Source organism: Eurosta solidaginis, chromosome 1, assembly GCF_040869045.1.
Source record: "Eurosta solidaginis isolate ZX-2024a chromosome 1, ASM4086904v1, whole genome shotgun sequence".
NCBI lineage: Eukaryota > Metazoa > Arthropoda > Insecta > Diptera > Tephritidae > Eurosta > Eurosta solidaginis.
In genome coordinates this window covers 2011156-2036338 of record NC_090319.1, presented here as the reverse complement: position 1 = coordinate 2036338, position 25183 = coordinate 2011156, and the positions used below count along the sequence as shown (strand labels likewise).

Below are 25183 nucleotides of genomic sequence, written 5' to 3'. Positions count from 1 at the left end.
AAGGAATACTGGTTTTACTTCTGATAGATAAACCCTGGCTGAAGGCTACTGACAGAGTGGAAGCGAGAAGAGTTCCCATAATATAAAGATAGAAAGCTATGATAATTATTTCTTATTTAAAATTCTTAAAGATATCATAGGGCTAGAAAATTTTAGAGCTGTTTCTCTGTCATCTGTCTAAGGTAAATATAGCATTTCGCACACCTTATAATAATGCCAACAATGCTACAATTGCTACAAGCAAATACAAAAGCAAAAAATAAATTTTGGCCAAACTTAACCGGGATACATGATAAATAAAACCTAACTATATTCGATAAACTTAGTAATATTTTTAAGAAAACCGGATTATCTTTTTATTTGACAAATAGGAACGCAGATAAAACTAGTTTCAATACGTAAATGTATTTTTGTCCTTTCAAAGAACCCTTTGTCTTAGCAGCCCTTTTTCAAGTTTTCGGTAAACTGCCTTTTTATATTTCCTAAGAATTTCTTGGGGCAAATAGCACGGCTCCAATAGTTGTATTTGATTTGCAAATGCATTTTTGAACAGAATATTTTCATGGCTTATATACGCTGGGATGTCTGAACCACTGCCGCGGAATCACCTTGTTTAAGACAACTTTCAAAAATGATTTTTATTGTTACTTTTTCCGTAACTTTAACGTAGGAACTGAAAATGAATTTTCTATGATAGATTACCAGTCTAAACTTAAATAATGTGTTGGTGATTATAAAGATGAATTAAATAGGTCCTATTCAAGCCTGATTTTATAAATGCAATTAAATTTATAATAAGGTAACAATATGGTATACAATTCCTTATCCTGACGGCCCGCACAGTGGCATTTTTATATTTATATTTATTTATTTAATCAACAAACAAGGTGTTTATAGACTGTTAATATACAAAACTTCAAGTTTGCATAGCTTATATAAAAAGTATAGTTAACTTTATGACAAGTATCTGATTATCTGGTTCTCAAATATAAATTTACTACAACTAAAATCAAACGCCTAGGAATAGGAATAAGCATTAAATTGAGAAAGTGTCCTCCTATGGGGAACATTCATTGCATAAACCGTTCCAGCTACACCCATATAAAACAAATCGTTACAGCGAAAGTTACGACAGGGTACATTAAAACGAATTTTCATGAGTCAATTCATAACAGTCAATTGAGCCCGAAACGATATCAAAGACAACGCACATTGACAACAGAGTTCGCCTGGAGTCTAGTGATATAAAATTTATCAGTAAACAGTAAGAGTGATATGATGGAACAGGGTCTACAAAGTTCATCGACCGCAACGCAAAGCGCACAAAAGCTCTCTCAACAGAATCCAACCTCTTGACATAAACAGCATGAAAAGGTCTCCAAACAAATACCGCATACTCCAACCTCGATCTCACTAAAGATGTGTACAATAGTTTGAGAGTATAAGGATCTGAAAGTGATGAGCAGTTACGGCGGATAAAATCCAACATCGCGTACGCTTTACAAACTATATAGCTTATGTGAGTGGTAAAAGTAAGCTTGGTATCAAAATACACACCCAGATCTTTAACTTCAGTTAACTTTTATAATTGAACATATGAGATACTACACGATGTAGGAACTAAACCAGAACCATTAGCATAAGTGGTAAAATGACACTTACCAATATTTAGGAATAGAAGATTACGGACACACCAATGGTATAAGTTTCTAAGCTCATTTTGTAAGATTAAAGAATCATCCAAGCACTTGATTTCATGATAAACTTTTAATTAATCCGCATAAGAAGAAACTTACACCTTGAAAAGCAAGATGATATGTCGTTAATAAATATGACAAATAGTAGCGAACCCAAAACGCTGCCCTGGGGGAGACCAGAAGTTGGGACGAATGGAAAAGATGACACATTATCTAGACGAAAGACACAACTTCTCTTCTCTAAGTGAGAAGAGATCCACTTCAGAAACTCAGAGTGAAAGCCCAAGTATTCATGTTATGCCAGTAGTATTCGATGCGATACCCTATAGAAAGCCTTAGAATAATCAGTATATACCGCGTCGATTTGGTAGCCCTTTTGAAAGGACTCCAAAAGGTCTTCCTTAAAAACAGCCCGAGTAGTTATGGCAGATCTACCCGCAACGAACCCGTGGTGCTGAGGACATAGTAGATATTTCACGGAGAAGTAAATTTTATTCTTAACTATACACTCAAATAGCTTTGATACAGTGGAAAGTTTGGATATCGGCCTATAATTTTCGATATCATTTTCGTTACCACCCTTAAAGGATGGGCGTAATAAAAGTCTATTTTCATGCATCAACAAAAACTCCGGTTGATAGTGACATATTAAATATGTGCCTTAACGGAACAATCAAAGATGAACGGGATGATGTCAAAATAAATTATAAATTTCTTTGAAACCGCCTTACCAACAGGCATATCTTTAACACATGATTACATACGAAGTATGTACAGTGCAAAAGGAAAATATGCAAAGAAGGCAATTGGGATAAGGTTTAAAAAAAGCTAAGGCTTGACGTGGCTGAATGATTTTGTAACACTTCAACCATCGTAGGAGTGCGGGTTCAAATCCCACTCGAGGGAGAAAATGCTTTGAAAAGTTTTACAAGGTATAATCGAAAGGGCTGTCGCCTTGTCCGTCCTGATGTCAAGTTGTTTAAATTTTTCCCAAATTACTAAATAAAAGATGAACGTCTTTTCAACAGGACAGCTGAGAGGCCATCTGCATCAATTGTGGTTGATATATTTAGCTGTTCAATACCATTAGCTATGTCCAAGTCAGACAAGCATAGCTTCCCGAAATTGATGTATGTACAATTGGCAGATATTCAGGTGAAACTCCACTACTATTATCCGTAACGAAATTCGAGGAAAATAATTCAGCGAATAAGTCAGCCGCTTCCGAAATTGAGTTGGCCGAAACACCTCTAAAGTGGACCGATGTCGGAATATCCGAACAATTCTTTTCGACTTAATTATTGAGCTTATTAAATTCAGCTCTGTAAAATATGTAGCGCTCACGAACATTGGCATTGGTAGAGCGTTTATCCTTTTATAGAACTTATTCTTTAAATTCCTTAACCGTTTGAGTTCTTTGGAGAACCACGGACGTTTATTTTTTGTTGCTCTATGAACAGGGATGCTATTCACACAGATGTCATAAATTGTTGATTTAAAATTATCATAACAACCAGTTACATCTGCACTTCCAAAAAGATTGTCCCAATTCAAGTTAAACAAAATATTTAACTCATTAAAATTACATCGCGAGTAGCTAAAGGCCGCTTTATTATCACAAGTTGGTAGTTCGAAATATTGATAAAACTCAAGCTCCAGCATCACTGGGCTATGATGTTGATTTGGAGGGGAGATGTAACTAGCTGCTACCGATAGCTTATGGTTAATATTGTAGCTCACAAATATTAGATCTAAGACCCTGTCTAGTAAGTTTAAAAATCTATTGATTTGTACTAGTTCTATACATTGAAAGTTATAAATAAGGTATGACTCAGAGACAGTAGTAATATTCGATGGAGTTAGGACGCACTACCATCCAAACAGCTCCATTAAATATTACCCATATTAAAATCCCCCAGAATACAAAGTTGATTGTCACCAATTGTATCATGCATAGTCAATATATTATCCACGTGCGCTATATCAGAGCTACCCGGCGCACTGAAAGAAATGGAGTGCAGTGAAATAACCCCCAACAAAAAAATTAAATAACTCCCAAATATTTTCCATACAAATTAGGACTTATTTCATTATGAAATAGCTCCCAATTCATTGGGACTTATTTCATAATTTTTGCTGGTAATTATTTCATAATGAAATAACTCCCAAATGAAATAATCCCCAATAAAATGTCTATGGGAGTTATTTCATAATTTTTTGAGATTGGGAGTTACTTCATTTTTATTGGGGCTTACTTCATTGTTTGTAATTCAGGCATTGGGAGTTATTTCATTTTTTTGGGAATTATTTCATTTTCTTAAAAATACAATTTTATCAAACTTTGACGTTCTTCTAACAGTTTCTATGGGTCGGCTATACATTAAGGGAACAATTGGTTTTATTCGTAAACCAAAGGGGTTTGAACTTTGAAATTTTGCACATAGCTTCCCAGGGAATTCCCCAACGAGAATCAGTAAGTAATTTTTAATTGTTACTAACAATTTACTAGTAATTAGTAGTTACCATAGTATAACTATCACTTTTTATCTACATACGAACACTTTCACAAGAATTTTATATATAAGTACACCTTATAATGTTTATAAAACCACAATCAACTATTTTCATTTGTTTAAGTTTGCTTATTATTGTAAAATTTAATGATTTATTTGTTTACTTTCCGCGAACACAAGCATACAGCCATTTTATTTAATTCACTGCTTGCTTGGTGTTACCAGATGCTTTAAATTGTTCGAAGGAATGAAAAATTTTTAAATAGTACCACGAGGAAAATTTACCTTTTTCATTCAACTCTATTTATTTATTTTACAAAAAAATAGAAAATTTGGAATAAAAAATCGCGCGATGCACAGTAATTCTGCGTAGAACACTTTTCTGCATAAGCGGCCGAAAACCGCCTATGCAGAAAGGTTTTCTACGCAGACTTGTTCCATTTATTTTTTACTTTTAATAAATTATGTTAATTTCATAAAAAAAATGCGATTTTTTTAAATAAATTTCGTTTACTTCGACGACATTATTCAAGTTTTCTTGTAATTGTAACTTTTACATATGTACATAATAGTTTGCTGTATTTTTCAAATCTCATTTTAACTGATTATATAGTATAAACATACCATTTCAAATTTTGATTTGGGATTTATTTCATTTTTTTGGGAGTTATTTCATTTATTAAAGTTGGGAGTTAGTTCATTTTTATTGGGACTTATTTCATTGGGAGTTATTCCATTTGGGAGTTATTTCACTGCACCAAGAAATGGTGCTAGTAAAATCAACAAATCGGTTCTGTTTTTCTTGACTTAACGGAGATTCGGTGAAATTGATCGATTTACGGTTAATTCGACCGATTTCTTTGTCAAACGATCAAATTAGTTTAGTCATTTCAACAGAAGAGAAATTCTCGCACTTAAGTTAACAAAATTCTGTAAAATTGCCAGATTACTGGTCAACCTAACTAATTTTCCTGTTAACCCAACTGATCTCACTGGTCATTTCAACTGCGATCAACAGTCAATACATGAGCAAATTTCAAAGAGAATTTTACGCTCACTGCGCTCTCTACTTTATACTTATGACGATGGTGCCACTTGTTTAAAAAAAAAAATACCAAAATAAGAAAACCACCAAATCGAAAATCACACAAAATGGGAAAACAACAAAAAACTACTTTTTCAGTTATCAATACAAAACGAAAAACCCTTTTTGGAATTTACTGTGCAAAAAATTATGAGATACCGGGACACCTATTTATCGGGTACAATTTTGCAACTTCTCCTCCAAGCGAAATGCAAAATTGCCCCCTCTTGTTGAGAAAGTTTTGTTTGAACGAACAGGATTTTTCCAAAATTAGTAACATTTTGTTCAAGTTTTTATGAATTTTCACTCACGCGAACGAATCTAATAAAAACATCCTTTTTTAATGTTGATGTTTCTGGCAACATAAAAGTTTGTGTTGTTTTCGAAATGTTTTGTTCGAAACTATCAAGTGTGTATAGAATAAACTGACCTGCAACTGAAAGAATTGAGAATCAGTTTTCTGACTTCTATTTTCATTTCTATTTGCAAAGCGAAGTTCAAAACTATAAATTAAATAAATTATAAAATATAAAATTTTGTGAAAGTGCGTTTAATAAAACAAAATAATAAAGTGTATAATGTTTAAATGCCAGCATATTTGATGTAAGTCCAATTGATGTTCGGTTCGTAAGGGCAACATCAAGAGGAGCACGACGGAAATTGGAAAAGAAGCTCGGCTTTAGATCTCTTCGGAGCTTATCGCGCCTTACATTTATTTATTTATATGGCACCATAGGTACTTTCGTACAAAGCTGTCGCAACTACTTTTTTTGTTCATTTGACTACTAAAACGGTCAATTACGAATCAACGATTTGTGCGCAGTTGATTCAACATCTTGTTGCGATGGATAAAAATTAACCGAAATTTCGGTTGAATTGACCCGTATTTCGGTTAATTTTACCAGGCTCTTTCAGTGCGGGATATAAGACACACAAATGTACTGGAAACCACAAGCGCCTTGCAATTTAATGCATAGTTGATCCTTGTTATGTAAATGAAACAATGAAGCTCGAAGGTGTTTGCGTGCAGGAAAGGGTACAACACTACCTCTACTAAGACCAGTTTTAGCATAGTCTTTATCCTTGCGAAATACATCAAAAAGAGCCGGATTGAAAAACTCCGCATCAAAAAAAATCTCATTTAGACAAGTTTCATTAACAGCGAAACAATCATAGTCTATCTCTGAGGACAGTATGTAGACAGACTCGGTTTAAGTTCTGATGCTGGAAGTATTTTGATAGTAAAAACAAAATTTACTACCACCAGTAGCGTAGGAGCTATTTATTTTTTGGGCTGGAAATGAACGGCTTTTTGAAAAAAAAATCAAAAGGACGAACAGCAACGTTTGATGGCCACATATTAGTGGTCAACAGCTTGGTAAAATACATTTGAGGAACACCAAATTTAGAATTTATGAATTTAATATTGTTAGGATCATTACCTTTACTAATTAAATTAGAGCACAAAATCGAATTACTATCGATATTCGCATGTTTAGCAACATAAGCAATTATATCATCAGACGTAACATTAGGCAGGAACGATGATAGGTGCAGCCATTTGCGTCGAATCTTTACGCCAAGCTCGGTATCATCGTTGGAGTCAATTATGCGACGCCTGTGTTCAGGATTCCTTTTTGCATGTTTTTTCGCAACAGTAGACCACTGTGCACCATCAGCTGATGATTCTTCAGGAGCTGAATTAATACTTGCCAAACCAGTTTCGGCACAAGGCGTAGTTAATAAATCAGCAGAAAGAAATTTAGAAGTATGGTTAACGGCCGCATGCATAATAGATTTTGTATTAGTCGCGATAGTAGTAACAGCCTCATTTTAAACAGAACCAGTCAAACCAGTAATTGTAGCAGGCGCGGCGGAAACAGCATCAGCAACGTCATTAGAGTTATCAGCTGAACCAGTTAAACACGTATTAACAGCAGGCGGTAAGTAAGCAGTAAGAGCGGCAGCAGCAACAAACCATTAGTATCAAAATCAGTAGAACCAGTATTATTACCAGGCAATACTGCAATCGAAGTAACAGTGTGAGCAGCAACAACAGCACCATTAGAATGCACAGGTGGAGCAGGAAAAGGCTTTTGCACTTTGATCGAGTGCGGTTGGACCACCCTCCCAAAATTTCTAATCAACCCCAAACAAAAACGTTCTATAGCCTTATCTCGTTCACAAGGCTACCTATATTTAAATTTTGCCAAAAATAATCTACTGCGAAGCTGGTGTTCGCACTACAACAACTTGTATAACTGCATCAGTTTTGAATGTTCTTTTTCCGAATTAAATAATTCAATACTGTCACGTCTGGCCTGATATTTTGTACTTTCTTTCATAAGTATGGTTGAATTTAATTATTTTTAATTGTCACATAAATTTTATATTTTGTATATCTTAGTAGTCGACCGCATTCTGTCTATGTCGACTTTAATCCAAATAAATTAAATTAAAATTAAACTAAAATTATCTTCTACAAACCATGAAGCAAACTTTCCAAGAAAATTAACTTTGGTGTAATTCACTTGAATCCATTTCATACGAAGCTTTGATAAAAAATTCGAACTTTCCAGCTGCATTCAACATACAATCCCTCGTCTCCATTTACTCCCTGCCTAAAACAGTACACACGTGGTCTAAAACGGCTTTATCCTTTTGCTTTTGGCCACGTTCTGCAACCCACATCTCACAAAACTCCTTCTTTGTTATCGTCATTATATCAAAACGGGCACCTACGGGGATGAAAAATCATTTGAGTTATATTGTTATTGCATAAATACAAAAATTATTGTGGTGCAGCGTGGTTCAAACTTTTGGCAGGCTCTTCTTTTCACGGTTTTATATATTTTCAGCACAAAAATAATACACATTAAAAACCCTTAATTTCGTAAAAAACAATCAACGAAAAAACTTTGAAGACTTGCAAAATAATATAATTACGTGTTGATTTTAAATAACCAAAAAATATTTTACCTTTTGTTTCACCACAAAGTTTTATTTAATTTTCTTCTGTAAAGTGCAATATTTAGCGCATCATCAACAACTCCCAGTTTGACAGCAGATTATGCAATGAAGAACAGCACTTATAAGAAATGATAATTACCGTTATATACTGTGGACATTTTAAAAACAAACTGCATTCAAATTAATAAAAAAAAAAAACGACTAGAAAATGTTTACTTTTTCGCGTCTAAACCAAGCAAAAATGCCATTGTGCGCCGTGGTGTGATGGTAGCGTGCTCTACCCCTTAGAAACAAGTTTTTTCAGCTATAAGAAATTTTTTTTAAGCGGAGTCGCCCCTCGATAGTTATTTGGCAAGAACTCCGAGTGTAATGAAAAAAAAAATTGCTTTGCATGTGTCGTTCAGAGTCGGCGTAAAAAATGTAGGTCCCCTCCAGCCAAATTTCCGAAAAAATTAAAAAGGAGCACGAAGCACATTGGAAGAAAAGCTCGGCCATAAATCTCTTCGGAGTTTATCGCGTCTTTCATTTTTACCTTGTTCTACCTTACCTTGCCTTATTGCAATGCCTTATGTTAGCCCGATTCTTAGTGAGTTATAAACCTTACAAAGGATTCAACTATTTTACTGGAAGTGATAACTAAGCGAACAAGAATGCACAGACAAAATATACTATTCACTTGCAAGCATTTCATTCGCACAGTCGAAACCGCAACCTACGGTAAGGGGAGTCTTCAAAGTTAAGATTCTACGTAAAAATATGTATCTTAAACAGGCCCCCCGCTTTTGATCAATAGGTGACCGACCCTCAACTTTTTGGTGTGTCCGTAGATTCGACGTGAAAGAACCTGCCTTCCACTTTTCCAGGATACACATTCGACCACCACTAGATGAATTACCTGAGTATATTTCCATCAGCCCACCACCTGGCATGCCTCGTCCATCAATTTCACCAACCATCGGTTGCTTGGGAATCGATCCGCCGATTCGACATTTGCGACTCGTCAGGTATCGATTCCGTAAACGGCCGTTTCCTGGGGAGAGCCGTTCTACCTACATATGTATGTGTCATTGCCATTCACCGCTTCACCACATTTCATTCATCGGTTTCCATCGATTCATCATTTACGGGTCACCAGGGATCGACTACACCAACCATAGGTTATTTGGAAATCGAAATTCGTGTATCGTCACTTAACCCTTAACTTAACCCCAATACATCCTTCTACTGGTCGATAGGAAACTGAAAAACTCAGTCACCGTTCACTCACTCCATCAGCAAGGATAATATGTCCATCAACCGATATACTTATCGACCGATTTCACCAACAGCCAGATTCTATCCATTGATCATATGCCTCTATCCCCTCCCAACAGTCACCGTCTCGTTACAGTTCTTTACCACTGTCACAACCAGACAAAACTCTGCTCCGCGGTGTATATTTGTGTATGTCTGACCCGAATAAATAAATAAGTGTAAGGCGCGATTGCCTCTGAAAAGATGTTAGGCCGAGCTTCTCTTCCAATTTGTATCGTGCTTTTTTTAAATTTTTCTTACAAATTGGAGGGACGTTAAATCCTTATTTTATGACGACTCCGAACGGCATTAGCAAGGCAGATGAGTTTTCACCGACAGCTTTTTATGTAACAAATACACTCGGAATGTTTGCGAAACACTGGGGCGACCCCGCATAGAAAAATTTCCTTATAATTGGAAAAATTTGTTCTAATATTTTGGAGGGGTCGTGAACCCGCTTTCCTATCACACCACGGCGGCCGTCAACTGTCCCGAATACCACCAACAAAAAGTAACTGGAAGTCATTTATAAAGGAAATAGGTGCCTTCTCGATTCAGGATTGGCAGGACCTTATAAAATTTCTCTAACACACTTTGAAGGGCCGAACTGTTTAAAAAAATGTCTTTAAGGGCTTTATTCTTTAATGCTAACGATTAGTCAGACGAACGATTCGCCTCCAAACGATTTCCCCTAGCAATGGTATTATTTATGATTTTCGTTCGACCTATACGTGTCTTACTTTATATCAAACATGGAGGGAGGCGAAAATAATTGTCAAATGATATGTTTCTATCGTTTAACATAGTGCACATACGCTAGCGATTCGTCTCTGAGGCGAAACGAACGTTCGATTCGTAACAGAGAATGAGATCCTAAGTATTTTGATGTGAATTGTCTCGTACTTGAATTTGGTACCTTCGATTTGGTAGATCAGCACACTACCTTCAAATATTCTCTTAACTATTAAATGTATCAACTTACGAAATTCATAAAAATCAGATGAAGGACTCTTACGACTTTTATATTCCGTCCTTGAACTAGGTACCTTTTATGCACTAGTCAAGCACGCTGCCGCTACACCACAACAACTGATCATCAATTTCAACATCAATAATAAAAAACTGTTGATGCCAAAAGGCAATAATTCAATACTTTGCCACATAATTTATCATTAAAGATTTAAAGCAAACATGGCAATTTACTGAATATTTAGAAGCTTAATTAATCATAAGCATGTTTTCAACAAATTTGCTTTACTTGTAAGATGATTTGTGTGCAACCATTTAAAATTTATCGAGAGTTTTCTACTCTACTGATAGCCCATTTAAAATCATATGTGTGCATATGTGATTTCCTGTAGTCACACATAACCACTCGAACATTAAAAGCATACCTGGCAGCATTGAGAAATAAAAAGAAAAACAAAAACGGCGTAAAGCAACGACTCCAAATGATTATAGCATCTCATCATGACATCGTTTAGTGGCGACACCCAACAATATAATAGACGACAACAACCAACAACAACGCTACAGTGAAAGGCTATCATTTGACCCATTGACAAACTGTTTAAACGTAGGTAACGACCAACAAACAATGACACCCACGCGGGCATCTGACCAAACGTTCACACCGGCCTAGTCAATGTGCCTGTCATCTACTGTCACGCTTTGAATTTCACTGCCACTGTCATGTAATACATGCAAAAATAAAGAGTGAATCCATGCCACTTGGATGAGACGCCTTATAATATACTATATATATGTATGTGTGAGTGAATTTTGACCTCGTTTTCTTTTTTGTCTTCCGCTAGAGGGCACCAATAAAGTGAGCAGAATTCTCTTTACTTGTGTATTCTCACCCGTACCCGTTATATACATGTGTGTGTGTATATTTATGTGTGACACACAGGCAAGCACGTATTTTGTTTATTCGCTCGTAGCTTTGTATGTGTTAGTTATATCCGCCATGAATTTCATTGTATTATTCACTTCGTGCTCTACGACACTAGAAATACACACAAACACAAATTCAAATAATACTACATACAAGCTCAGATGGCAAATTGTTGGCATAGTTGAGCTTTATAAAACTTGCTTCTAAATTATTATTGCCATTTTTGGCAGCAATGAATGGATGTGCTTGTTGTTGTTGTTTTTTGTGTTGGTGTTGGTGTCGTCCGGCCGGCTTTGGGTGTCACTACGTGTGCTCATGAACTTAAATGCAGCATTTTGTCATTGTGGCAACCGATGGCGGCGAGGGTCCGAGTGGCGTACAGCGGCTGATGTGGGGCAAAATACACAAATGGCTGCTATGAAACAAATCTATGGTCATGAATTTGATGTACGCACTGGCTAAAATACTATTTAGGTAAATGACCATTTACGTAACTGGCCAATATATTATCACAGAAGCGATATATTTGTATGTAATTATTAAGTTCATGATAGGCGCACCAATATTGTTCTAACTAACATTTTTATATTAGGCTTGCTTCCAATTCTTGAATATTTGATATTTTTTGGACATATGCTATATATTTAATTTTACAGAACTATTAAAAAAAGATTAGGTGTCCCAGCTGAACCCTAATTTCCCAAAATCATAATTTTTCTTAGGTAATATATTTGATATGAACTTTCAGCAATAAAAATAGGCATGATTTGAGAGTGAATAATATTCGTAAGAACAAAACACAAAAAAACAGTTTAAGCGCACTAGTAGATCTAGAAAACATGATATGCCAACATTTATAAAGTCGCAGCTAATTATTAAGAGCACAGAATATAAGAGCATTCACATATTTCAGCTGGAGCAATGCAACAAATGCAGACGCGTAAACAGTTTTAAATCATCAGCATAAAGTTAATAATTTGTGTGCTTTAAATATAAGCCGACTTCATTGACGAAAATAAAAAATAAGATTGGACCGAAAATACTACATTGCGGCTCCCCAGCTTATGTTCCATTTTGACTGTTACCATGACAGAAAGATTGAATGGAAACCCATGTATTAAATTTTCCAAAGAAGCATTTTGTGTGAAACTGTATCAAATGCCTCAAAGAAATCTGAATATATATTATCAACTTGATACCCATCCTTAAAAGCGGAAACATAGAATGGAGAAAACACATCTAGGTTTGCCATTGTTGAACGACAAGCAACAGACCCATGCTGACATGAATCGATTATTCCTTTAAAACCAAATGCCTGCTTTTCCTTTACTACTTTCTCACAAAGTTTTGAATAGGCTGACAGTTTAGGGATTGACCAGTGGTTTGATACCTCGGTTTTACTTCCAGACTTCAAATAAAACAATTTTTATATTCGTCCGTTCAAATTATAGATTCACAAATTTGGTCGTTTGCAAGAAATTCGAACTGTTAGGAGTATAACATTATAAATATTTTCATCACCTTTTCCTTACACTGATATTGATCAATACGAATGGTTAAGGGATCTGCAGTTGTTTATCTGCCAAATGCCCTGGTGACTATCCCATAAATTCACTTAAATAAATTTTATTATAAAAACTTTACTTTACAACTTCATATGCCCTTACAATCATCATGCTGTTGTCGTGCCTTCGAATCACGTGGAATCCGACGACAAGTTTCTTATTTAGTAATTTTATCTTTGCCCCTAAACTCCTGGCGGCTGTATGGCTTAAACCAAACAAAACTTAAAAGAAAAGTCACAAAACTTTTTTCAATATCACTCTAATGTACATGTATATAACAACCGTTGAAGTCAACGTGTGAAACGTAATAGCAGTTAACTGTTGAAAAAAAAGTTATATAAAATTTGTAAACATTTTTTTCCTTTGCTAAAATAATACATAAATAATCTGATCTTCGACATTTTGAGATAAGTTAAATAAAAGGATTTAATGTAAGAAACCAATTTAAGAAGCAGATAAAAAAAAGTTAATTGGAATCAAAATAAATTGTTTTGACTTAGTTTTTTGTGTCTTTGGTTCAGTTTTTTGTTTTGATATTGACTGCGCGTTTTTCTATTTATTTCTCTTTTTTCTGCAGGTTAAGCATTTAGTGAAGAAGCCAATTTCGTGGTTGCGAGTCCGCGACGGGCATATTTTGACGGTTGATCAGACAACTTTTATAGCCGACCAGCGATTTCAATCTATTTATGCATCAAATCCTGAACGTTGGTCACTGCAAATCAAATATGTCCAACTTAAGGATGAAGGCACTTACGAGTGTCAAGTATCCACAGAACCAAAATCCAGTGCCATTGTCACACTGCGCGTTGTTGGTGAGTATTTCAGCAGATATTATGTCGTTTTTGAACACTGTGAGAAAGGGCCGAATTCGTAGATAATTGTACCCTTCTTCATGGGGAATATTTAATGGATAAAACATATCAACTTACGAGGGAGCTGCGAAGAATAAACGGGGCTAAATTATTTCGAAAAGCAACGTCGGTAGTTTCAGCGGGATGTGCAACTCACTGTGAACATTTCAGATTACATGAAGTACTTTCTATGAAATTATTGGTATGCAGCACCTTGTCCATTTCTGGCGAGCGCGGGACACGAACACGAAACGTGCTCAACCATTTCTTCCTGCAGCTCGCACTTTCACCATCTGCTTCTCTGACAAATCTTAACTTACAGGCATGTGACGCCAGAAGGCAATTCCCATAAAGTATGCCCATTATAAGTCTTCTCTCGTAAAAATTTCGTAGAAATTTCATATGAACTTAGAAACTTTGCACCTTCGCTCTTCTGTTCACGCCATTCCTGCTTGATTAATCACATGCAACTTCTGTCTCCTTTGATTTCTCCCAACACAGATTGAGGCACCTACCGTGGAGTTGTTATTGTTGCCAACTCATCGACCTTGTCCATGACCGGAAATCCTGTAGAAATGTATGTAGCTTTATTTTAACCCTAATTTAAGTATTAAAATAATTTGAGGCCGAGTCAAAAGTAAACCCAATATAAATACATAGCTCGGTTCCCACTTCGCAATCCTTATTAAATCGGTACTCGATTCAAATATCTAAATACGTTAGGAATTACCGTAATTTAGTACTTATGACTTTTTTGTAAATATTTTGTGATTTTTAGGGTTTCCAAATGTGACTAAAAATTTTAACCACGAACTCCATGGGTTAATTTCCATAGCCGTGTAGTAAAGATTTTCCTACTGGGTATATTTTAATTAATATAAGCTATTGAGAATATTCAAATTGTATTGAACCAAATGGTATTATCTAAATTTCCTGCTTAATTTTGCTTTATCTTCTGCAAACACTGAACTCATCGAATAAATTTCAAATGGAAACACCGATAAATTAACCTTCATTCATACACCCTTCAAACATACAAAATCATAACAACCATAAATTATTCACAATAACAAACACAAATACATACAAACAAAATAATACAAACATGCAAATGCACGCAAAACGCTGGGACGCGTGAAAATTTATATCAACAAAAACATTTCCGCCTTCACTGCCAACGCCGCCTTCTTGTTGGCGTAGAACCAAGAACGGAATTGATTGGTGAGCCTACACGTCACGTCAAGGCAGGCAGCCAAGTGAAACTGCGTTGCATAATTAGCCAAGCACTGGAGCCGCCACTTTTTATTAATTGGTTCCACAATCAGAAGCAGATTTATTTGCATAGCCGAAGGGATTGGCGTACGGAAATCGAACGCATTGAATTACCGCTAACAGATCCTTCAACAACAACGACAAAAACAACCAGAACAACGACAGTATCCACGACAACAAAACCAACAAGAGAGCAAATTGAAGAGGCACCAACAACTGTATTAAAAGTAAATGCAGCAGCTACAACGGCCACTTCAGCAACAACAAGAACAAATGACTTTGACAGCGATACTTTGAAAGGAGAGGCCGAAACGTATATACAACAAAATGGAACAGGGGTGGCTACTGTGACTGGCAAAGGCATGACAATTGCAACAACAACATCAACAATATCCCTGGTCAATGCACCAACTCATGGCTCGTTTGCAGTTGGCTTCGGAAATGGCAATACCATTTTACCATTGCTGGCGGCTATGGTGCCAGCTGCGGTTACCACGTCAACGGCGATGCCAACCATAACCAAAATAATGCGTTGGCCAGCAACAACAAAAACAACAAGTATAACGTTAGCAGCCGTGGAGGTACGACAAATAACGGTAAGTTACTTAAAAGAATTTTAATTGTAAAATTTATTCGTTGAACAGAAACAAATTGAGTTTGGTAATTTAGGTTAACATTTTATAGGCCATTCACACAAACATTTTTTCAAAGTCTTACTTACTTAATTGGCACTTAACCGTCTAAACGGTTATGGCCGTCCAACAAGGCGCGCCAGTCGCTCCTTCGCTCCGCCAATCGGCGCCAATTGCCACACCAAGGGAGTTAAAATAATTTTCCACCTGGTCCTTCCAACGGAGTGTGGGCCGCCCTCTGCCTCTGCTTCCATTGGCGTGTTCGGATAGAAAAACATTCTTTACCGGAGCATCATCTTTCATTCGCATAACATGGCCCAGCCAGCGCAGCCGCTGCGTTTAAATTCGCTGGACGATGTTGATGTCTGCGTATAGCTCGTAGATCCCATCATTAAATCTTCTTCGGTACTCGACATCGCCAACGCGTAGAGGTCCATAAATATTTCGATGAACTTTTCTCTCGAACACTCCCAAAGCTGCTTCATCTGCTGTTGTCATGGTCCATGCTTCTGCCCCATATAGCAGGACGGGTGCGATAAGTGACTTGTAGAGTATGATCTTCGTTCGCCGAGAGAGGATTTTAATTTTCAATTGTCTACCTACTCCAAAGTAGCATTTATTGGCAAGATTGGTTCTTCGCTGGATTTCAGTGGTGGGTGGAGCCGGGTGTAGAAGTCCACGAAAGTGGGGAGAGCTCCTGACCGCCATTCACCTGGGAATGGCCAGAGCGATTCTTTTGCATGCGGTTCAAGCAGCTTACCACTGCCGGTCGCTTGCGGCCAAGTATCTTCTGGGTAGCCGCTAAACATGCGTTTGGCGGTGAGCTAATGTGACAAGCCGTCAAGTTGGCTAGGCCACTCTGATATAACCGGTTTAAGGGCTAGCCGCGGAGATCTTATCGGCAGCGTCTGCACCGCTCTAGGTGCGGCTGCCAGCGGGCGTCTGTCTTGGGGCAAGCGGCTCGCTATATAAATGTGCAAGTAACATTTTCACCCCCGCTGAGCGGTTTGTGCGCTTGGCTTGGGACTCGCCACGTAAAACCATACTCCAATGAAATATACCAACAAGCCTCGGATAAATACACTCTCTATTTTCAAAGTCTAGTGGTAAAAAAACCGCAACACTTTCTGCGGTATATTATTAAATTATCTACTAAGTATTTCCTCTCAGTAATGATATGAATTAGGAAAACATGAACATTCATAAAAGTTTGAAAATGTGATTTTTTTTTTTTTGGTTATTTCTATATAACATTCGAACAAAAATCGAAATATCATAATGAAATTTAGCATAGGAAATGTTTATATGACACAATCTGCTACCAATATATATGAGAAAAATCGGTTGGAAGCCACGATTGCTGTTCACATCCAACCGTACGTCCTTCAAAAAATTTAGTACACAAGGCTTGTCTAAACCTAAAATGTTTTTGTGTTACAAATTTTCAAAATCAGATAGCTACCTCGCCAACTTTTACAGTATAAACAAGTAAGGAAGGCTACGTTCGGGTGTAACCGGACATTACATACTCAGCTGAGAGCTTTGGAGGCAAAATAAAGGAAAATCACCATTTAGCAAAATGAACCTAGGGTAACCCTGGAATGTGTATGTATGACATGTGTATCAAATGAAAGGTGTTAATGATTATTTAAAACGTAGTGGGCCTTAGTTCTATTGGTGGACGCCTTTTCGAGATATGGCATTAAGGGTGGATCAGGGGTGACTCTAGAATGTGTTTGTACGATATGGGTATCAAATTAAAAGTATTAATGAGGATTTTAAAAGGGAGTAGCCCTTAGTTGTATATGTGAAGACGTTTTCGAGATATCGTCATTAAGGTGGGCCAGGGGTGACTCTAGAATGTGTTTGTACGATATGGGCATCAAACGAAAGGTGTTACTGAGCATTTTAAGAGGGAGTGGGCACTAGGTCTATAGGTGGACGCCCTTTCGAGATATCGCCATTAGGGTTAATTTTACTAATTATCTATTCTGCGTCATAAGTTCAACTCACCTACTTTTTCTGTTTCTCGAAATTTTCGATATCGAAAAAGTGGGCGTGGTTATAGTCCGATTTCGTTCAGTTTAAATATCGATCTGAGATGAGTGCCCAGGAACCTACATACCAAATTTCATCAAGATACCTCAAAATTTACTCAAGTTATCGTGTTTACAGACGGACGGACAGACGGACGGACGGACATGGCTAAATGAATTTCTTTTTTCACCCAGATCATTTTGATATATAGAAGTCTATATCTATCTCGATTAGTTTATGCCGTTACGGATTACCGTTATGCGAACAAAGTTAATATACTCTGTGAGCTCTGCTCAGCTGAGTATAAAAATGGGGAAATTTGACAATGTATTAACAGATACTGGCGGAGTCATGCAACTTTATAACGCAAATATAAGTTAAGTCAAATTTTGGAAACAGGGCGCGGTACCGCCAACATTTTGGAGAAGAAAGTTTAAAACTTTTGCAAGCCGTACATCAGAAGAAGCTGACATCACTTTGCACATTGCAGAGTTGTTTGTGTGATTGGTGATTACTTAAAAAATATTGTGAATTATCCTGGCACGCTTTGTTGTTGTTGTAGTGATAAGGACACTCCCCGAGGGCTTTTGGGAGTGTTAGCGATGTTGATGTTCCTTTGCCGGATGCAGATCCAGTATTATCCGGTAACAAGCACCATAAAGGTACTAGCCCGACCATCTTGGGAACGATTTGGTATAACCACATGAAACCTTCTAAGACATACCGACTTCCCATCCCCTAGATCCATCAAGATTTCGGGGTCGCCAGAACCTCGGCTATTAATGAAACAATATTCGCCACGGGTAGGTGATGTTGAAAACTGGGTTGGAGAATCTATATATTGCGCTGGAAACACCTTCAGAGGGTTGCGCTACACAACCCCTTGAATCAATTTGGTATTTTACTCACCTCATTCGACAAGCATACCTACCATGAGTATATTCTAACCCGCTGAAATATGATATATTTCCTTTATTGATAGTAACAGCAATACTGTAGTGAGTAGCAATTTATCTGAACATCTGTTATTTGCTTGTTTTTCTATCAATTTTTGGCAAGTCAAAATTACTAAAAGACAAAAATTCACATCGTCGCCCTTCAGCCATCAAAACAAAAGTTCCGAAACTAAACTAAACGAGTAGAGACAACAACAGCATATACATGTATACCACATACCACATACTTTACAACGACAACAACTAGTACAATGTTTATCTTTCAATTTCAATTACAGACGGCATCATTAATAATACCATCGGTGGAAAAGCAGGACTCTGGCAATTACACTTGCAGCCCCTCCAACAGTGCGCCCAAAACTGTTGTCCTTCATGTGCTCAATGGTAAATTACAATTTATTCAGAAATTTACTCATTCAATATATTTGTATGTACATATGGGGTATTCCATCCCATTTCGACCAATTTTGAACCCGACCCCTTTAGAATTGGCTGAAAGTTTTTCTTCTTTTTTTAGCTTACGAAAGACGTTTTTCAGAATTTTTTAAAATTTTTTCATCCAACTCAAAAAAAGTTATGAATTTTAAAAAAAACACCGTTTTTGTTTTCAAAATACTATAACTTTTTCAAGAATTGACCGTTTGGGATCTTTTTAAACTTGTTTTTAAATGTACTTTTCGGAAAAAATTCAAAATAATTTTTAAAGTTTTTTTTTTGTAATTTTGCAGTTTTTCGAGAGTTTTCGAATTTCGCAATTTTTTTTCTCAAAAAAAACTTCAATCAATTCTGGAATCATCCCCACTAATCCCGGAGTGGGCCGAGAAGAAAAGTACATTTAAAAACATGTTTAAAAAAAAAATGATACCAAACGGTCAATTTTTGAAAAAGTTATAGCATTTTGAAAAAAACACCGTTTCCAACTCAAAATAAGTTTTAAATATTTTGAAAAAATTGACCGTTTGGGATCATTTTTTCTTTAATATGTTTTTAAATGTACTTTTCGGAAAAAATACAAAAAAAATTTAAAAGTTTTTTTTTTTTCAAATAAATAAAAAAAAAAATAAAAAATCTCGGCCCACTCCGGGATTAGTGGGGATGATTGCAGAATTGATTGAAGTTTTTGATGAGAAAAAAAAAATGGCGAAATTCGAAAAATCTCGAAAAACTGAAAAATTACAAAAAAAAACTTTAAAAATTTTTTTGAATTCTTTCCAAAAAGTACATTTAAAAGGAAATTTAAAAAGAAAAAAATCCCAAATGGTCAATTTTTGAAAAAGTTTTATCATTTTGAAAACGAAAACGGTGGTTTTTTTTAAATTCATAACTTTTTTTGAGTTGGATGAAAAAATTTGAAAAACTTCTGAAAAACGTCTTTCGTAAGCTAGAAAAAGAAGAAAAACTTCGGGTTCAAAATTGGTCGAAATGGGATGGAATACCCCATATAGACATACGTATAAACTATATGCAAGTTTGTATTTTTATTCTTGTTTGTAGCTTTTACTTTGGGTCTACTTTCATCACGATTATTTTTTTTATCATTATTTTGGTTCAAATCGCATATCTTCGAAAGAAATCGAATTAAATGCATTTCATCATGTTTTTTTTATTTTTATTTTTATTTTTATTTTGTGTGATGCTTTGATTTTATTAGGAAAACGTTGGATGGCATCATAGGTCAAATAACCAAAGTTCATGGACTTTTATTTGGAGTAAAGTTTCACTAGTCCATTTAAACCAATATTGCGCTATTTTTTATAAAGCAAATTGGAGTTACCATTGCCAAAACTGCGACGGTATCATAAATTTATTAGACAACACTAAAATAGTATTTGTAAGATAGCAAAATTGGTTGTTCAACTTGTATCTTCTAATGGGGCTAACAACTGATTTATCGTGAGGCATTATCGAGTATAACTTCCTTTCAATTAATCGGGTCAAACAGAAATTAGTACAACTCAATTCTAAAGTCACTTGGTTTACATGAATGATATACGTCCGTGTGTGTGCGTTAGTGCTTGCTTGTGTAGTGGAGCGCATTGGACTGGATTGAATTTCTATTTTAATTGAATTTGCTTGCATTTACATTCCATTTCATTTCCATACATACATACACAACCAATTTTTATAACCAGGTATGTATGCATACATTTCTTTTATATCCATCAAAAAAAGAATGAGTGATTGTAATCAATAAGGAACATTATGGCTGCGCTGCTGAAAAATTAACCTTATTATAAGGTAAATATCTGTGGATACAAGCGATAACCACATAAGCCGACTTAAGAAATACTCAGAATAAAATACTTTAAATGCAGGATTTTATAGCAAAGAGGTATGGCATCTTAAGTTGTAAATATTTTTTAATAACACATAAAACAAAAAATATACATAAGTACAACGAACTTTAACAAAAACGTGATGCTTTTTATACAAGTAAGCCTTGCGCTATGCGCATTTTTTGTGTCGACTTAGGCTGTTATCGCTTGCGTCCACAGATATAGCACATCATACGTCTTGTAATGAACGAAATACATATAATCTTAACTGTAACACAAAGACATCGTGCTCAGCGAAATAGGACGCTTCTCAAAGTTTATAAATGAACATATTGTGACGAATACTAGCAACATTAAGGGATACTATCACCTCTAAGCCGATACTGAACAGTGTCTTGTATGCACATAACCAAATTAATCATTATGTCTACACATATGTACGTACACGCAGCGGAGAAGCAACGCACAACCACATGCATATATCTGAGATACTCCTGAAAGTATGCAATAAGTGTGCAAGTATTACTCACATATACACGCGCAAGGGCTATGAGAGAAGCTATAAAAATTATGCATCTGAAGTTATAGCTGAGAAATTTATAGGTGATAACTAACTAGTAAATTCTGGAAATAGAAGCACCTAGAAATATGCCGGCGACAAAACCGGACAGTATAAAAGCGGCAACAGTAGAGGCACGACAATCAGTTTGATTTAAGCAAGCTATCAATCAGTTGCGAAGTGTAAGTGTTTATTGTGAAGTACTTTAATAAAGCCGAATTTGCATTATTGAATAGTGGAGTTATTTATTCAACAGTTTAGTGATTCGAACGTTAGTGGAATGTTGCAAATAAGCGGAATTCAGTAAATTCGTTACAATATGTAAGCCCCATTTACCGTGTTAGAACCCCACATGTACCCTATGTTCTATGATGAACCTACAGAATTTGTGTTTTTTAAACGGTTTTGTTTCTAGTAATTGAAATTTAAGTAACTTCCCGATAAGCTACAAGCTTGAAACTTGGAATATAGTTCAGAACCCGATGACAATGCAATAATAAGAAAAGAATTGCCGCTAGGTGGCGCAAGGATCGAGATATTCGCAAAATTCGCTTTTGTGGTCCGATTTGGCTCATATTTGGAACACATAATACATGCAAGAACAGAAATCAACATGTGAAAAAATCGCCGCTAGGTGGCGCATGGATCGAGATATTCACAAACATCGTATTTGTGGTCCGATTTGGCTCATATTTGGAACACATAATACATGCAAGAATAAAAAGCGACTTATGAAAAAAAACGTGGTGGTGCAAGGATCGAGATATTCACAAAAATCGTATTTGTGGTCCGACTTGGCTCATGTTTGGAACACATAATACATACAAGAATAGAAAGCGACCTATCAAAAAAAATCGCCGCTAGGTGGCGCTAGGATCGAGGTATTCACAAAAATCATATTTGTGGTCCGATTTGATTTGGTCCATATTTGGAACAAATATTGCATACAGTCCAGTAGAAGTGACATAAAAATATTTTGGAGTTGGAGGAGGGACAAGCATACGTGGCGCAGAGTCGAGTAAAGTCTTTGGAAGGAGTATGTATTGAGGACTTAGGTTGTAGCAAATTGTCAGGAAAGAGTCCTTGTAATAATGAGTCACTAAATAAATATAAATTAAATTAGACGGTTAAGCGCCAATTAAGTAAGTAAGTAAATAAATTAATAGAATGAGAAATAATAGGCAATTAAATAAAGACTAAAAACTTGAAAATAAAATAATAAAAAAAAATTGTTTAAGTTAAACGGTTTTATTGAAAACAATCTTACATGTAGTAATAATAATACGAAAAGCTAGAAAATAATTAGTTAGGTCCTAGGTACTAGTCATCACACTCCTTATCAATCTAGGGCGTTGATCAGACAATTAAATAAAAGCGTTGGACGCGTCATATTTCTATTGATAGTCATAAGTAAAACCAACTGAACCTTAATCAGGTTATGCTACGCCTCACATTTTTAGGAATTTCACGCGGCCAACGTTTTTATTTAATTGTCTGATCAACGCCCTAGATTAATAAGGAGTGGGATGACTAGTACCTAGGACCTACCTAATTATTTTCTAGCTTTTCGTATTATTATTATTTCATGTAAGTATTGTTTTCAATAAAACCGTTTAACTTAAAAATTTTTTTTAAATTATTTTATTGTTTCCATGATTTTTCCAAATTAGATTGTCTTAAAAACTCTCCGAGGTCATATTGTTGTTGTTGTTGTAGCAGTGCTTCGCCCCCTCCAATAGGAGCGACGAAGAAATTTGGTGCTTCCATGTGTGCTTAAATGGCGTTACACTGAAATGACAGCCCTTGTCGGGAAAAACCCCGAGTCGCTGAGGTACATAAAACCGGCTGCCTTGGGAAGCGTCTCCGAGATCATCTTACGTTGGCATCAGCCATTTCCCAAATTCTTTCATCAATTGGCCATGTTCGATAACCGATTTGAAAGGTTTAGTTATTCCGATTTGATTTGAGTAGCCGTTAAAAAGTGGACGTGAAGTAATTAAAAAAGTCTGTACGGTTAGTTTTGTGTTCAAGTGACCAACGAAACAGCACGAATTTTAAAAAATATCACTTTTTGTTCAGGAAGCCTTCGAAAATCATATCAACAAATGGCAAATAATGTATAACGTAACGCAAAGCGACGAGTCATATTTTGTCGTCTGAACCAAAACTCGTATGTTAAACCATTCACTTACTTCAGTGAGTGACAGTAAACCGGAGTGCCTTAGTGAAGACAGTCTGGCTTGATTTAGCATCTCCGTCTATCAGTCTAACCGCCTGTCTGTTTAAACGCACACCCGTCCTTAAATTTTTGAGAAATCTTGATACAAATTTTGTGAGTGGGTATATTCAGGTGGACGATTAGACATTTGCCGGAACCGGTCAAATCGGACCACAAAAGCTTACGTCTCCCATACAGTCGATTTTTCCGAACGTTATATCTTCCTCAACTTATCAGTGAGAAGCTTCAAATTTACTATAAATTACGTACATGGCATTTATTAATGTTTGAAAAAATCGGTCTATATATTTTACATTTCCCATACAACCTATTGTTCAGATAAGAGATTCATGATCATTTATGTAGGCAACAAGAAACGTGAAATTTTGTTTGAGGATTACGGATATATTATTTATTTCATATATATCGAAAATGTTGTTTATGTATATCAGTTCTCTATATATTACACTTCTTATGCAGCCGATTCGGATACTACACTGAAAGAAATGGTGCTAGTAAAATCAACAAATCAGTTCTGTTGTTCTTGACTTAACGGAGATTCGGTGAAATTGATCGAATTAGTTTAGTCATTTCAACAGAAGAGAAATTGTTGCTCTTAAGTTAACAAAATTCTGTAAAATTGACAGATTCCTGGTCAATCTAATTGATTTTTCTGTTAACACAACTGATTTTACAGATCATTTCAACGGCGATCAACTGTCAATACATTAGCAAATTTCAAAGATAATTTTACGCTCACTGCGCTCTCTACTTTGTACTTATGACGATGGTGCCATTTGTTAAAAAAAAAACACCAAAATAAGAAAACCACCAAATCGAAAAAACACACAAAATGGGAAAACAGCAAAAAGCTAGTTTTTCAGTTATCAATACAAAACAAAAAACCCTTTTTTTGAATATACTGTGCAAAAATTATGAGATACCGGGACACCTATCTATCGGGTACAATTTTGCAACTTCTCGTCCAAGCGAAATGCAAAATTTCGCCCTCTTCTTGCAAAAGTTTTGTTTGAACGAACAGGATTTTTCCAAAGTTAGTAACATTTTGTTCAAGTTTTTAAGAATTTTCACTAACGTGAACGAATTTAATTAGATAATAAAAAACATCCTCTTTTAATGTTGATGTGTCCGACAACATAAAAGTTTGAGTTGTTTTGGAATCGTTTCAACTTAAAGTGTTACGAAAATTAAACTTGCCGAATTACATGTAAAGTTACTTCCTGCGATTTGATTCCTTACTTTTCTATAACTTACAAGTACTCTTTTTAAAATGTTACGTCAAATATATATACTACAAGTTTTGTTCGAAACAATCAAGTGTGGCGACTACATGCGAGAGATA

At 35.8% G+C, this 25183-nt stretch overlaps 1 protein-coding gene across 1 annotated transcript in view; it reads left to right on the top strand.

The window, feature by feature from the left end:
- Positions 1–25183, top strand: part of dpr15 (defective proboscis extension response 15) — an 89562-nt gene that overhangs the window by 38163 nt on the left and 26216 nt on the right. The window contains exons 3-5 of the mRNA XM_067763833.1: positions 13597–13831; positions 15071–15738; positions 19046–19151. Of these exons, the coding sequence (XP_067619934.1) occupies positions 13597–13831; positions 15071–15738; positions 19046–19151 (1009 nt within the window). The remainder of the gene's footprint in view (positions 1–13596; positions 13832–15070; positions 15739–19045; positions 19152–25183) is intronic.